This window comes from Centrocercus urophasianus, unplaced genomic scaffold (assembly GCF_019232065.1).
Source record: "Centrocercus urophasianus isolate 14NV4802_14NV808 unplaced genomic scaffold, USGS_Curo_1.0 seq_10, whole genome shotgun sequence".
NCBI classification, from domain to species: Eukaryota; Metazoa; Chordata; class Aves; order Galliformes; family Phasianidae; genus Centrocercus; species Centrocercus urophasianus.
The window spans coordinates 16,934,907-16,951,659 of record NW_024884142.1 but is presented as its reverse complement, the minus strand read 5'-3'; the positions used below and the strand labels follow the sequence as shown (position 1 = coordinate 16,951,659).

Genomic DNA, 16,753 nt, shown 5'->3' with positions numbered 1-16,753 from the left:
CATTTTTATCAGCTATGTACGTGACTTCGGGCAAATGACTCTCAGTTTTCTCACCTGCAAAATGGGAAAGACAGTAATAATCCCAGAGAATGCAAAAAACATTTAATTAGCCCTTTTTTATGTACAGTAAGTAAGCAGTTCCCTGGCCTGCAGGTAAATTAGTACTCAACAAGGTCACTTGAAGGCCAAACCATTAAGGTTTGAAGACAGTCTCGGAAAATAGATTTTTAAAAAACATTCATTCCTGTATTTCTCATCATTGATGCCTTTTTACTCTCTTCTCAGCTGTCACCTGGATACAAAAGATTAATAGAAACACTTTAATAAAGCTTACCTGGTTTTTATTACTTGGGTCTTTTTTAAAAGTATTGGTATACTTCACAAAATATCAGAAAAAAAGTCATGGAAGGGGAAGCAGAAGTTGATCCTATGACTGCTGTTGGTCTGTCAATTGAAAGAAATTACTTCTACCCCTGGTGATCCTGATCCACACTATGAACTTGCTGGATCATGTTGTGAAAATGGATATTGGGACAGCTATGAAGAGATGCTTTACCACATCTTCACTCAGTAAATATTTAAATCCTGATAACTGCCATTTCACATGGAATTATCTACTGATGAAATTTTTGCTTACATGAGTAGAGGTATTTTTTCTTACATTTATGGAAAGTATTAAAATGTGTCAGACAGAAAATTTCCTGAGACAGAACAAAGACACTAAAGAGGTGATGCTCTAGAAAACTACAGAATAGGACACAATTATAGAGTTTTGAAGCTTCACAAGAAGTTTCAGAGAAAAATATTTTTACATCAAAACAATCCAAGACAGAAACCCTAGGGTATGAATAAGAAAGTTTTGATACTTCTGAAGAGATATCATAGGTTGGAGATGGGCTTCTGTATAATTCAGACTGATTTTCTGTATGTTCAGAGCTCTGGAGAAACTGGAAAAGTCATGAAGGTGTTATTACTTTGTATTTTTAGCAGTGAGAAAGATTTTTCAGGCTCCTGTGCAAAGCATGTGCCTCTAGCAACTTCCAGGACTTCTTGAGGGTTAAATGGATAAATGCATGGAGCTGGATTTCAGAGAATACATTCAAGCTCCTGGGAGTTTCTGGAAGGGCCAAAAATAGTTGAGTTAGGGCTGTCAGATTTTATAAGAAGGTAGCATTGGAGAGCATGTGCCTGAGAAATGCGCCTGTGGAAACAAGGCCATAAGTAGTGCACCAGCCAAAGAAGCTACAGGAAACTTAACAGCAAAGAATTAATGGGCTGGATATAATGGAAGAGCACTGTGTGAGCAGCTAATTCAAACTGAATAGAAGAGAGGAAATATGGAAAATATCTTATTTTACCCTTCCTTTTCTTGTTTCCCTAGATGTTATTTGTTTAATGTGGGAATAGGCAAGTCAGTGTAAATGTCAATCTCTGAGCTAGGTGCAATATACCCACTTTTTGTTCCTGCCATACAAGCCTTACATTCTATTTCTCAAGAATAAAAGTAAACAACAGTAAAAATTAACTCAAATTTTCTTGAATCTCAATGTTGAACAACAGCAATTTGCACCAATTCCCCCACACAGTAAATATTGCACTGAAATCTGTTATGCCATTTTCTTTCTTTTTTTTTTTTTCTTTTCTTTTTGACAGAACATTTTCAAATGAAATCAATCCTTCTTTGGCTGAGAAGAGTAGTCTAGCAGAGCGCATGAGGCAGATTGCCAAAGCCCAATTTCTGTCAACTTCTGGCTCTGACAATCCTCTTTGGTATAATTTCCAGCAAGCCAGTCTTTTGCTTCAAGAAAAAGAGTTAAGGTTGTGAAAATTATTGCACATGATCCTCTCCCTCTTTCCCATATACCTTGCCAATTGTTAGCTAAGCACTGCTGTCCCTGCAACTCCTCCCATTTGGAAACCCATCTACTTTATCCATATAAAACAATCAATGACAACTGACTTCCAACAGATATTCCAATGGCATCATTTGCCTGAACTATGTAAAAACCGAAGGCCAAAATGTGTTACTGCATTTTGCAAATCTTTGATCTATCTACTTACTCCTTAGTTTCAAACTAAAAGAAGGGAGATTTAGATTCATTATTAGGAGGAAATTCTTTCAACAGAGAATGGTGAGGCACTGGAACAGGTTGTCCAGAAAAGCTCTGGATTCCCCATCCCTAGAGGTTTCAAGGCGAGGCTGGATATGGCTTTGAGCAACCTGGTCTAATGAAAAGTCTCCCTGCCCACAGCAGGTGGTGGTTGGAACTAGATGATCTTTAAGGTCCCTTCTAGCCCAAATCATTCTATGATTCTAACAATGATAAGTGAATATTAGTGCACAGTTTCCCAATGTATAGCAATTGCTTTTACTTCTCTTTGTTTGATACTGATGGATATAGCCACACTTTCTATGGATAGGAAAACTATTCTAGGACTTTCACATGCAACATGGAGGCACTTAGTCCTTAATACCTTAATCATAATCTTATAATTGTCCACATTGTTTTCCAAAAAATTAAGTTATTAAAAATAAATAAATCAATAGCACACAATACATACTGGAATTGCTTTCATATTCAGCAAGGAATGAGATGGAGGTAGTGTGCCCAAGCGCTTTCTGAAACCTTCTTCCAGTGTCATGCCCCAGAACTGAGTATAGTTGTCAGCTTTCCATCTTCCTCACAGACAGAAAACAAGCAAACAAAGCAAGGTTAGAGACACTGTTCATAATATCTTCTCCTCTACTCCTTCTTTAGAAGAGCACCACTAAAAATAACATCCAGAAATAAATGTTTCAAATTATGTTTCAAGACATTCTATTAGATACGAATGAGGCTATTCCTCTGTGGGTAAATGTAGGCTGGAAGAACACGATATGAAAACTGGTGATTTGAGGTCAGCATCGTATCAGCCTTCAGCAGATGAGTGTGCAATGCTTCAGAGAAATACTAGAAAATAAGGTGCTCGATCAAAACAATTAAAGTTGTCTTGAAGTTGTGCTCACATAATGCTTCAAACCAGGTGACAACAGCTTCACACAGTGGGTTACATTGCCTTCAAATGCTGAAACGCCAGCAGTAGTTATGAGACACTGCTGACGCAGCAGAAAGCCCAGCTGTTCTGCCTGTTCTGCACCAAGATTCAGAAAAAGGGCTGCCTTTAAGTACTCCCTCCCTGCTCTATCTGAGGAAGGTAGGCCAAACTCAGAACCTAGCATTAACCCCTTCAAAACATATACACAACAAAAAAGAACTCACATTTATACACATTTGGAGCAAACTAAAATTGTGTGCATTACTGGAGAAGGCCTGAGTCAAGGGGAGGGTGCTCTCTTTACCCATTTATTTCTTGCTTGCTTGTGTATGTGGAAGACAGGTAGAATTCACACTCCCTAAAGGAGAAACCTTGTTACTCAGCCTGCCTGTAGTCACTGAGAATATAAACACCTGCAGAATCTAGTCTCTCAGGTGGCCTTAACTACCCTGTGGCTGCTGGTGCCCAACTCAATTGTCTATCCTACCTCCCTTAGTTTAAATCTCTCCCATCAAGTACAGTCTGTTTCAGCACAGAGTCATGGTTTGAAACCTGAGCACTTCCATAGACTTCATTAGTGAATTTAGCTCCTCAACTTCTAGGCAGGCAATCTTCCAAGGCACTGCTCTCCATTGCAAGGAATAAAAACTGGTAGCAAGAAAACCACTGATATCTCACAAAGTTCTGATATCTTGATCCCTTTGGCCTATTCTCCCTTCTTCCAATACTACCTGGTATAGTTCTGGTATGTAGAATGACCTTCTGGAAAGTGGGCAAGAAATAAATAAATATATGAATATTTCTCCTAACTATTAAAGTGAAGAATAAGGAAGATGTTCTGAAGAGCATTTTGTGAGCAAAAGAATTATAGTAATTTGGAGAATATTTTAGATAGGCATTTCCAATATTGACTCTTACCAGGATGAGATTTTCAGTATCTTTCTATTTTAAAATCTATATTTTGCTACAGTTTTAGAAGTTTCACAGATGTACATTTACTATTGCATAGTGCATAGGATGTAATTGGGGAGGGGAGGGGCAGAGAGAACCATGTAACTCGTAATTTGCACTTACATGCTATGAGCTTTCAAGTGGATCACAACACTTTGGCATTTTTTCTATTAAAAAGCTTTACTATTACAGCACTATAATACTTTTACTTAAAAATAGAAGTATTCTCACCCGTAATCTCCAGAATTGATGCGGTGAATCAAGTCTGGGCGAACAAGGCATACTTCATTTGAACACTTCCAGTTACTTTGGATGCATTTGCTGAAAGGGCAAGAATATAATTGAGCAGATAATGAATCGTACTTTTACAGTAGAATGAAGAATGGGGAAGAGGAAAAGCCTAAACTACAAATGTCACAGTAAAAACAAAATCATGCGTAGTGCCACTTCACTACCTAATGAATCCTAATTGGAATGAGGTGGTAAGGTTACAGCTTGTGGAAAATCTCATCTTTGACAAAATTTGCTTCCATTTCTGTGAGGTCAAGCCAGGGAGAAAAGAACGATGTACTGAAAATTAGTTTTTTTGCTCAAGTTCCACTTTGGAGAACCAGAAAGGAGTTCCATGGCTATAGACACCTTTCTCCAGGTATCTTGAGACAAATTCAGGGCAGATGGAGCACAAGCCCTATTTGGATGTTCCTGGAGCACATTGGGCTGTCCTGACTTCAGAGGTGCAGGGGACCACCTGCTGACTGCCAGGGATGGCAACAGAGCATCCCTGCTGTTCCATCTGATGTCCCAGGACAGAGAATGGGGTGTTCAAACAGTTAATCTATTTTCTACATAAGTTAAATTCTCCCCTTTTAACATAAAATTAGAGATGATCACTTTTGCCAAAGTAATAGAGGAAGCTGCTATAAAAACATTCCTCCAGATTTTAATAATACCAGTTTTCTCTGTATTCAGGTAAGTTTACAGACCTGTGATGAAACCATTTCAACTCAGAGCCAGTATACTTAACAGGAACAGAACTTAGGTCACTGAGGGGGAGACATTAATAATCATGTTTTCATATCTTGATTAGGAAGTCCATCCTCCTTCACCATTCTTTTATGTTGGCTGTAGAACAATTCTATGATTTCTTAATACTGTACTACTCTTCCAACCATTGATTAAGTTAAATATGAATTTAGGGATGCTAACCAAATTAATTCTTATTTCATGATATATGCTAAAATAATTTCAATTTTGTGTTCTCTGAAACATTACCAGGAATTGCAGTTGTCTTTAATTATTGCTCCTTCTCCGTAATATCGGCCATCTTTATAACAACCTGCCAACATAACATATAGACGTGTGAAAAAAAATTGTTCTTGAAGTCAGTTAACTCAAAACTCTTGCTACTATTGAATTAATTGGTTTTATGCATTGTATGTAATATTATGCAAGTAATGTATACATTACTTAAGCAAAAGACAGTATTTTTCATGCTTCCTCTACAGATACTAGTAAGCCTAAAGGTACAAATGAAGATCTCCTTCATTGACATGAGAGAAATATTCACCTTTAAGCCATAATTAATTTTATACCACAGTGCAGAAGTGGACTAGAGATGATGAATTAATTATAAATGCCTATTTCACCCTGTTAATCATGCAGCAGACTGCATGAACTAGCACAGACATAGGTGAGATATATCTCACCCAAGCACTGTGAGGCCTGAAGTTTCTGCTCTAATTCAATTTCTGCTAGCAGCAGAGACATTTCTCAGAAAATACCCAAGGCAAATTACTCAGGTGTCATGACTTGCCATAGAGTGCCCCAGTGCCAGGATCAGACAGTAGGTGAAAGTAGGCATCAAGCAAGATATTTCATTTACAGCCAGGGAAGGAAGTATTAAAGCGTTGTATCAGCGGCAGGAGGAAGCCCCACTGGAGCTCTGCTGGCAGCCCTCCCACCCACACTCAAGAAAAAATGCAAACCTGAACAAGTACAAAAGAAACTTTCTACTAATGTATGCCTGGGGAATTGAAGATTAAGAACATAGTTCCTTAGCCTAGCAAAATTAGGACTTGAAGGGTCAGGAGTACTTACTGCCTCTAAATGTGTCTAAAGCATCAGCATCAAAAAGTAGAGATATCAAAGCTGAAAGACATCAGCTGCATAAGAAAAAGGGCAGATTGTCCAGCCATCAAGGTATTAGACTGGAATATTAATATTCTGGGAGATATAGTGAGAAATAAGTGGAAAATTATTTCATTTTCAGGTGCATCCTGATGACTTATGTGAAGATTGTGCTTGGCAGGAAGTGGACTTAATAAATCAGGACCTGCCTCTTGGTTCGATCTTCCCAAATTCCTGTAACTCTCATCTAATCTGCCCCAGCATCTGTGTAATTAGTTTTGTAACTCAAATGTCTCCAGACATATATACTCTGTAGGCCAGAGTCGGACTGCACAGTGTGAAATCACAATCTGTGTCTCTTTTGTAACATCACCACTGTGAGATCTAGTGTGTTGGCTCAGATAAAGCTTTTAGTACCATCGGAGTAAGTGAAACAGAAAGATCAAAAAAATAAGTGCATTCTATAAATAAAGCTCTAACAGTTCTCCTAGTAATAACACCACCACCAAATCCAGACTTTCTGTCCAGTGTCTAAGACGTACATAACAGGACTGTGTGCACATCTTCTCCTGAAACGATACAGGGAAGCCATTGCAGCATACTGAATGCTGGGTTCGTAAAGACAAAGTCAAAGCAGTTTCACAAAGTTATCCTTTCAGTGGCCCCCAGCCTGGTGCACACAAATGCTTAGGGAGTACACAATAGCTTACTGTGCCGTGCACTGTGGCAGTGGATAAATTGGGATGCAGAAATGCAGCATTGTGCCCTTTTATTGATATTCCTTCTATCCCATGCAAAGCACTGAAGTTTATTGGTTTGTTTAAAGCAGCATGTGTCGGAAAGCACTGAGAGCTAAACCACAGGCAATAAGAAGATCAAAATCTTCCAGGTGTATGTGGTCTGGTAGTGCCTTAACAATCCTTGGCCAAAGGCAGCAGCGCAGTCTCGGTTAGTAAAAGTTAGCCAATACACTTGCAGTGTTTCTAAAAATGCTTCGTTGTTTTTGCTTTATCTTCTGATATTCAGTCTTTTTTTCTCCATTTCTTCTTTCCAATTTCATTCTCTGTTCCCTATTCCTCAGACACTTCAGTTCTAGAATATTCCTTCTGAGTTTTATTTTCTCTTGCTGTATTTTACGTGCTTTGGTGCTCTCCTTTAATCCTTTAGGTTGTTTGTATAGCAAGTATCCAATAAAAAGACTTCAGAAAGCTGAAGATTTTCCATCAACGAAGAAACAAAGCAGGACCAGAAAAACAACAGCTTGTTTTGAAGTGAGATATAAATTAAATATGACAATACCTCACCTACAGAGCAAATAAAGGTGCTCAAATAGGTAAAATATCATTATTATCTATGACAGGCATGTACAACAGTTATGTAACAGTGAAAAGAGAAGTAAAAGTTGAATTGAAAAAGGCAATAAAAATATTTCACCTCACCAATTCCCTTATCTAAGCCTCCTGTTACATTTTTACCTGTCGGAGGTACACCTGTCCAGGGACACAGATGGCAAACTACCACAGATTCTGTAGTGATTTCCTTCCATGAGCAGCCTGCAAAACTAGACCCCAAGGCTCTCAGCTCTGGAGCAGAAATAGTGCTTAGAGCGTAAGCAGAGCTCATGAGAGCAACTCCCAGTCTGCTGGAAATAATACACAACAGTGCAGCCTACATAAATACAAAAGAAATGTCTTTATTTACACAAATTGGACAACATTCTTTGAGAAGATTAGAAACACTTTGGAAAATCAAGTGTGTTTTGCAGCCTTTAGCATTTTTGGCTCTGTCACTTATCAGATATGGCTGTGTGCCTGGCTTAAGAGCGCAGCCTCCTGAAGAGCCTGTGGTCTGACTGCAGGACTGCAAGCAGCAGAGATGCCTCGAAGAAAGAGTTAATTTTTAAAGCTCATGGTGTTATCGATCCAGTTTTAGCCTGTTGAAAGTTTGGTACAATCTCTACATTTTCAGCCAGATTTATCGTGGTAAGAAGCTGCCTAGGTTTAAAATTCACAATTCTAGACATGTAGCACCAGCTAACTTCTAGCACCCTCTGCAGGAACCAAGTGAGGACCAGATGTTTGTAGATCCATTCTGTAATCTTTAGTTACAAAACCAAAAGAATGAGATTAGAGTACTCCTGGGGGAACTTCCACTACAAACTGAGTAGTAAAACACTGAAAAAGAACAAAATGTTGGCCAGAAATCCTGTCTATTCACATCCCTTCCTCTACTTCTGCACTGAGCTGCTGTAAGAGTGGTTCTGTCCAACAGTTCGGATCTAGCCAACTCTAAAAATACATCCTAGAGACAAAGAAATAGCAGCAAATATAATTATTAATCTGATTTCATATTCAATGCCTTTGTCCACTATATCTGTAGGCACATTTTTAGGATGCATACACTGTAAAGATTAATTGGTAGTTTTACTTCCAAGCATATTTTTTGTCATGATGCACTAATGCCATCTGAGCCCTTTCTCCATACCCACCTGATGCTGAAGGTGGCCAAGGCTCATCAGACCTGGTGGGCTCAACGGTGTTCTCACAAGTATCCCAGTAGTCAGCGCAGCAGTCTATGGGGCCAGGAGGACCTGAGGCACAGAACTGGTCACAGTAACATATAGCTGCCCTGGAAGCAATGTTAAAGCTGCAGTCATCATTCCTTCCTGTGCAGCAGCCTCGTATCCTGCAGGACTTGCCCTGATATAGACTCCTTTTCAGCCTGTTCCACTTTGCAGAACCACTGTCTTCAAGAGAATAAAGTTCCTTGGTCAAATTTCTTCTAGCATCAAGCCGCTTTGCCGTCCAAACTTCACTTGCAATGCAATATAAGAGCAAGATCTGACTTTTGAGCCACATTCTTCTGCCTCTAGCCACCTTTTTAAGACTCACTGTTCTTCAGTAACAGTCCATTTACTGTAGATATAATAGCTCCAGTTACCAGTCACAAATCTGAAAAGAAACCTGCGGATTACAGCTTTATTACAAGGACTCTGTATGTGTTAATCATTACTCAGACCTGTTATAAACAGATTTATTTGCCCAAGCTAAAAAAAAAAAAAAAAAAAAAGACACAGACTGGAAATTGAGCTATAGCAATGTATCCATAATTATTAAATGTTGGATGCGTTCTTTGGCAAGTGGGAAATTTTCTGGTAAAGGTTTATTATGCAGAATATACATGGCCCAATATTTTAAACGTCTTGTTTTAAATATCTAAAATGAAAACAATGTGAGGAATGAGCACATGGTGTCAAAGGAAGATCTCTTTCCTTCTGGCTTCATTTACCTTCCATGTGATTGGAAACTGTACCAAACTTACATTGCATTTCACCTGCACTTGCCTAGCTGATTTGCAAGGCTATACATCACTGACTGTCACTACAGTAAATATACTCTGCGTGCCCCATTTCAATCTCATTTCCATTGATCTGGCTTTCCTTTACAAGCTTGATTTTACAGTTTTACCATGGGAAAATTTAAAAAGTCAGGTGATATTCAGTATAAGCTATCATCCAAATCTATTATTTTAATATTCACATTTCTTTAGTCAAAATGAACATAGTAGTATCAGTAACTATAGTAATAAATGCCCACCAATGAGTGTTCATTCTGATTCAAAGAGGAAATTGCTGGAATAATAAAACCACAAAGAAAAGCTGAGCAGATATGAAAAGACACATGTAATGACCATTGATCCATCAGCTCCAGGTTTTTGGACCACATTCCTGAAGAAATCTTTATGGTCCTATTGCCAAACCTTAAAATATTCAGGGGAAGAAAAAAAAAAAAAAAAAAGAGCAGCAGAGTATTTTGAAGGTGCTAGGGGTGATAACACATAAGGCTAAATTGCATAAAAATAACATAGTTTGAAAAATAAACAGTTACAAGACAATTTAAGTCTTCAAAGCTATGAAAGCAGAGGTAAAAAATAGTCATTCTTCCTTCTCTATTTGGTAGTGAACGAGAAGACCATGAAGAAGTCAACAGCAAGGAGTGGAGGGAATCTTTCCCTCTGTGATTGCAGCTGGGCTATTCGGTGATGCAGAAGGTCACAGAATCAAAAGGCAGCGACTCCTGAGAGCACAGCTGGCAATACAGCTATCTGGATACATAGCTGGGAATGGCAGAGATCTTCAGGGGGAATATGTGTGTGTTTATGTGTACAAGCTTGTAATCCAAAATCAGTTCTTTAATGTGATTTCAGTCAGCAGTGTTTTCGTTGGGCATGCCCCCCACACTGTCTCTGTCGCAGATAAAGAACTGTGGCTGAGGGAAAATTACATCAGACTACCTGATTTTTATTTTGATTTTTGAAAGCAATTTTCTGAATGGAAGTCAATAGAAAAGGCAAGGTCAGCAGCACGCAGAAATTGTACATCACATAAATCGTAACCTTCGGAGTTGTTGTGTGCTTTTTAACTTAGTTTTGCTTAGAAGGCAAAAATCTGGGCAAAGTTAAGTCTGTCACTGAGTATTATAATGCATCACATAAAAGATGAGGAAAGTTCATCCACGTGTGCTCATGGAAATTCAAATAAATCACTTACTAGAACTGATAATCCTTTTCCTTATGTCTACATGCCTTCTTTCTTCTGTGTGGTTCTAAGCAAATGATTCTTTTGATTTGCACTGCCACTAGCAAAATGAAAATCTTTGCTATAACAGATCTTTGGAAATAATTTTACAAGTGTATGTCCTTACTCTGGTTAAGCAGAGGAAACAAAGAAGGCTACCGTATGTCCATCCCTTGGCATCTGTTCGAGCCTTTTGAGAAAAATCTGTTTTGGTTCAGCAAATATTTCAAGTTCAGTAGTTTCATTTGTAAGAAAAGTAGCTCTCTGTAAACAGTAGAAGATCACATGTTGACTTATCTGTAACTATTTAGGAACAGTTAAATGTAATCCTCATTCTCTATTGAAGATTAACCTATTCCAAGCACACCAGCTCTGCCAAGCTCTTCAATTAGGATCATAGCTGTAATTCTTGTCCTCACAGTTAGGTACAAAAATATCTGAGTCGTATCTCTCTCAGCACTCCCCACTGTCTAGCCTTGAGTTAAAAAATACACACCTCACACTTGTCAGGAATCCAGAAGTTATTAAGGTCACTGTACACTTGGCAAAGCACCAAAATGAAAGGCAGTTTAAAGTGTCCAGGAATCTCTTCCACATCCTTTTTTTAAAATTCTCTCTGTTCTATTGAATGAGCCCACTGGACACCTTAAAATCCCATTCCTAATAACTTTTAGAGCAGTGGTGAAAGCACTGGACAGGCAGATTCTGGGTACTGAGGGTCAATCCCAGCTCAGATCACTGAGCACACCCCACCAGAGAACTATGCTGCCTTTCCTTTGCCTGACTCTCAGCTAGGGCACCAATCCTCAGCTATCTCATTTGCCAGTAGAAAAAGCTCACTGTATCGAAGAGAACGTGCAATTGCTTATACTGAGTTCAAATTCTGCAGAGATATAGACCATCTCTTTCTTTGAACTCAATGGCAACTTAGCTAGTGACACCTTGCACAAAACGCAGCACTGATGTATATACTAGCTGCTATAGATTACATTTACTACTTCTTAGTATTAATGGCTGCAACGAGGAAAAAATTTTTAAGCCAACCATGTCACCAGACGTATTATCTCACAGTTTTCTTTCTCCCATGTACTGGTGGATGAATAGGATTAACCCTTCCAAATAGTATGTACCTACATAGTGTTAAAGCAGAGAAAAGCTGCATTAAAATGTTTTTCTCACTAGGTACCCTATTTAGCAACTGCCTGGCACCTCGCTGCTGTGAGTTGTTATCACAGTATCAAGCAGTGCCACTTTTAATTAAAACCTTTCAGGGCTACCTATCTCAGTTCTCACCATGATACCTGGATGGTTACATGCAACTCAGAATTGAGGTCACTGAGATGACAAATAGTATCAGTAGAGTCCTCCCACAGGGCACTTTCCTACGTGCAAACTCTGGGACCAGTGTGTTAAAGTCAAAGCTAGAGAAAGAGAAACTGACCCCAATCGCCCATGCCAAAGAAAACTGGTTCTTCACACACATGCAAATGCTCAAGAAGAGTCAAGGTCCACAGGTGAAAGACTATTTAGAAGGTACCAATTGGTTACTACAGCCTTATAGCCTTGTCTCTCATTGCACCTGTCACGTCGTGCCCATGAGGGGAGGGAGAGGTGACCAGGTTCACAAATACCCTAGTTAGATTAAGATGAAAAAATACTCAAGATCTGTACATAAGAGGAAAAAAAACAACTTTATAACAGATTTCTATAAAACAGTTATCCTATATGCATCAGCCCCCTCACAACTATATCTGCCTAAGCTGTGGAGTTTTGTAGGAAGTTCAAGTAAGCCTTACATCACATAACAACTTTAACAGAAAGAGAGGGAAAAAAGAGATAAAAAGGAGGAAAGAGATCACCAGTCCTGGATCAAGTGCCAAGCCTGCCGATGGAGAGCTTCACATCGCATAGAGCGAAGAAGGGAAGCAGCAGCAGTGAGAAGCTGGGCTAGCAGCAGAGGAGAAAAAGGGTCAGGCTGGCATCTCCTATCCCCTATTTATAGTATCAAAGAAAAAAAATGAAGGGACATTCCCCTCTAGCCCCTATTTATAGTTGTAGGCTCCAATTCGAGGATTGGTTGAGACACTAGACACAAGCCAAAACAAAGGTGACAGCCTTCCTGTGACCTGGCCATTTCTTGGAGATTGTTCTGTACTCTTCCAGGAGGGGCTGAGACATAAAATTAAGAGATCCTTCTTTGACAACTGTCTCTCGAGGCATTGTTTGGGCTTGCCCCTTACACCACCACAGTGATTCATTATGCATGCTTCCCACCTCAGCTGCACCCCACAGCCAATCTCCCAGCCCCAAATGATGCCATCTCATGCTCATTGTTGGCCATGCTCCTAAGGCCATAGTTAGCCCACTCTGGATTCAGTCAAGTAAATACATGTGAAGAATGGACCGAACTGAATGTGCACGAACCAGGACAGTGTCAGTGCCTTCCTCAACAGTGCTTCTCTAGGGTTTGGCAAGTGTGGGAAAAGCAGTCCTTCTGCTATGTGAAAAAGCAGGCTTGTGTTTGTATATGAATCTCTCAAAAAACACAGCTGAGGATGGAAATCTTGGTCCCACCATTTGATGGGTCACATGCCACCTTGGTTATGCTTTTATTGAGAGTGTTGTGGACAGATGAGAGTGTGCACGTAGCTCAGAGAGGTGATGCCTGCAGTGAGTTTGCCAGTCCCAGTTTGAGTTCTCACCAGCTGGTTAGAGATGATAGAGAAGGGGAAAGTAACATCTTTCACAGGGAGTATGGATTCTCAAAGGATGTTGTGACACTATTGCATGGCAGATGTATACTCACTCATGTTCATTTCAAATATGAGGCCATTTCTGATCCTGCCAGTGACTGCTGGTACCTTAAGCCTAAATCTTCTGTGACTGTAGAATTATAGAATCATTGAGGTTGGAAAAGACCTCCAACATCATCTAGTCCATCTGACCACCAACCACCAATATTGCTCACTAAGCCACATCCCCATGTCCCACATCTACACATTTGTGGAACACCTCCAGGGACACTAACTCCACCACCTCCTTGGACAGCCTGTTCCAGCGCATGACCACCCTTTCAGAGAAGCAGATTACAAGGGCAGAAGTAGAGGTGGCTCGCCCAGACTGAACAAATCATCCATGTTTCTTGCATCCAAGCAGGCTCAGAGGTGTTTGGGATACATGCAAGTGTTAAGTTTGATATCATTGCAATGTGAGAGTCACCAGTCCTCTTCCAAAGGAGCCAGCCCAGAGCACTCTCTTCTGTTCATGTTTAAGGTACTCCATGCCATTGCTTTGTGGTGAATGACTGGTGTAGAAGTAGAATCACAGAATCATAGAATCCTTAAGAGTTAGAAGGGACCTTTAAAGATCATGTAGTCCAAATCCCCTGCAGTAAACAGGGACATCTAAAGCTAGGTCAGGTTGCCCAGGGCCTGATCCAACCTTGCCTTGAAGGTCTGCAGGAGTGGCATCAACCACGTCTCTGGATCTAACCTAAATCTACCCTCTTTATGCTTGAAATCATTTCCCCTTGTTCTATTACCACAGACACTGTGCAAGAGTCAGTCCCCTTCTTTCCTGTAGCTTGCCTTCAGATACTGAAAGGTCACCTCAGACCAGTTATTGCAGTTATTGGTATCCTGATGGGAATTTGTAGTTTACCAGGAAAAGAATGACTAAAGGCAGAGTAAAGGCATCCAAATCTGAACTAAATATATTACACTATTGAATAAGCAGCATACATTAATTTTATAGTGCTGTTGAAAAAGCAATCAATTTTTTTCATAACAACTTTTGCTCTTTGTAATCTCCCCTTCAAGGATTTTTCTCTGAATTCTTTTCCCATTAGTCTCTGAGGAGCAGACTCCCTAGGCTGTAATTGCTGACACACTCTCCATTTTCATTCACAGACAGAAGCCATTTGAACAGATAGGGATGTGTTTGTAAAATATGTACAGATGAAGAAACTCACCAAACCAGAGGTAAAGAAGGGGGTCCTTCCTTTGTCTTTCCTACAGTTCTAATAGTTCTTTCTTCTGTTCCTTCTACCCTGGGCCTTGATCTGCTACCTGGTCTAATTTAGGGCTAAAATGTACCAAACTTTTCTACGATTCAATGATTCTATTTTTTCATTTCCATTTCTACAGTTCTGCAGTTAAGCAGCTTAAATGCAGGTCCTGTAGTACAAGAGGCTGAGTACCCTTAGGACTATTCCATTTAAACTGACTTTAATGTAAACGTTTTAATTGATGATTTTATAAATTAGTTCATCATTTTAATTTTAATGGAAGCAGCAGAACATCTCATTACAATTATTAATCCTAACCTCAACATGTAGCAGTGTGTGAGGAGGTGAAGTGCTCCCACACACCAGGCTGTGATGCAGAAGTCCCTGGTGTGCTTGTACCTGCAGGCTGATGTATAAGTTCAAAGGATCGAGGGAGCAGGGAGAAGCCAGTGACTCACACAGGCACAGACAAACAGCGTCCTTGGACTTTCACAATCTGTTTTGAAAGAAAATTATTTAAGATTCAGGCTCAGACAAGACCCAGTCTGTTGAAGCAACACAGGGTCAAAACGAGAACAGCGTAAAGTGTAGAGGACAGTGGTGGTTCATCGAAGTTTGCTAGGTAGAGCTTATAGTCTGTCTGCCCTCGCCAGCTGGCACTTCCAGGCCTGCAGGGCTATGAGCATCTCATGGCAGGGAAGAGCCTGTAGGTGCTGAATAATTCTATGAGTATTTCACAGAACATAAGCATCTGCGTGACAGCAAAACGTGACCAAGGCAAAGAGTGTGGGAGCAATCCTTTCCAATGGGGCTGGCATCCAGACTCACCTGCTTGAAGTACAAGGAGGCACATTTACAGAAATGAAAATAAGAACCACAACAAAGACTTTGCAACAAAAATACACCTTTATTGAATTTTGACATTTATATTATTTCTAAATAAAATATGCTGTGTTATTTTAGGCATCTTTTAAACTGGCAAGCACTTCAATAAGTGGTATATAAATATGGCACATTCGTATGTGTACCTCAGGGGTTAATTATGCTAGTACATAGAATTATCTTTTGAAATAATATTAGCAATTAGCATGCTGGAAGCATTTTTTTTTAATGGTGCTTCAGATAACATGTGTATTGTAGATTCCTTCTCAGCAGAGAAAAAGGCCCAAAAATACTCTGTGGTTTGATCTTTCAATCATAATTTGAGGCTGTAAAAGAAGAGTTTCCAAATGAACAAAAATAGCCAAAAATTATAAAACTGAGATTTGCAAACAGTGTCAATCAGATAAGCTGGCTAATAAATTTCACTCTTATTTTCACAGGAAAAACAAACAAACAAACAAACAAACAAAAAGGCATGAAGAAAAATTCAGCCACTTCTCTTGTTTTAAGGTTTGGGACAAAGCGCAGCTGGTACCAGTCCTGCCGTATGAGATTCTTGTCACCTTTGCAGTAGCCTCAGAAAGTCTGTTGGAGCACTGCATTCCCATGTAGCTGCAGCTGTCCTAATTCTGCATTATGTCCCTCATCCTGAAATTTAGGTCCATTTCTTTCCCTCTCACTCTCACGGAGGTTGGAGAAGTGACTAATACTCCTTTACAACGATGCATTATGAAGAGATGCAACCAGCTGTGGCTCTGCTCTCTTTTTTTCCCTATGTGAAGAAACCGAAAGCTTTAAATCCTCTCTAAATCTGCTATTCGTTTTCCACAGCATCAGTCTCTCTTTCTAATAGTGCTCAGGATGGAACATAACACTGCAACTTGTTCTTCACTAACAGTGAACAGAAATGAGGATTTCCTTCCATTATACTGTAAGCACTCCCTTCAGCATTTCCTTTGATGGCATTTTTTTGTAGCAACATTGCTTCTCCAACTCAGATTCAGTTTGTGGTCTCCTGTAATCTTCAGATTCTTTCCTATGTTATTATTGTCATCCCACTTCTATCTGTGCTTTTCTGTCCCTTGTCATTGTCTTCAGTCCCAAGTGGGGATTATCTGTAAATCTGATTAATGTACTGTCCATTCAGCCGAGCAACTAGTTAATGTTGTACAGAG

At 39.7% G+C, this 16,753-nt stretch overlaps 2 protein-coding genes across 4 annotated transcripts in view; both read right to left on the bottom strand.

Moving 5' to 3' along the window:
- TINAG (tubulointerstitial nephritis antigen) overlaps positions 1-9,077 on the bottom strand; it is a 44,700-nt gene extending 35,623 nt beyond the window's left edge. For all 3 annotated transcript variants that reach the window (XR_006168188.1, XM_042814857.1, XM_042814867.1), the window contains exons 1-4: positions 8,603-9,077; positions 5,260-5,323; positions 4,219-4,308; positions 2,563-2,677 (exon numbers count right to left, since the gene is read on the bottom strand). Coding sequence is in view for 2 of the 3 variants with exons in the window: in XM_042814857.1 (XP_042670791.1) it covers positions 2,563-2,677; positions 4,219-4,308; positions 5,260-5,323; positions 8,603-8,972 (639 nt within the window). In the remaining variant the exon portion in view is untranslated. The remainder of the gene's footprint in view (positions 1-2,562; positions 2,678-4,218; positions 4,309-5,259; positions 5,324-8,602) is intronic.
- Positions 9,078-15,620: 6,543 nt separating this feature from the next.
- Positions 15,621-16,753, bottom strand: part of LOC122161862 (muscular LMNA interacting protein) — an 83,058-nt gene continuing 81,925 nt past the window's right edge. The window contains exon 14 of the mRNA XM_042821572.1: positions 15,621-15,904. The gene's annotated coding sequence lies outside the window, so the exon portion shown is untranslated. The remainder of the gene's footprint in view (positions 15,905-16,753) is intronic.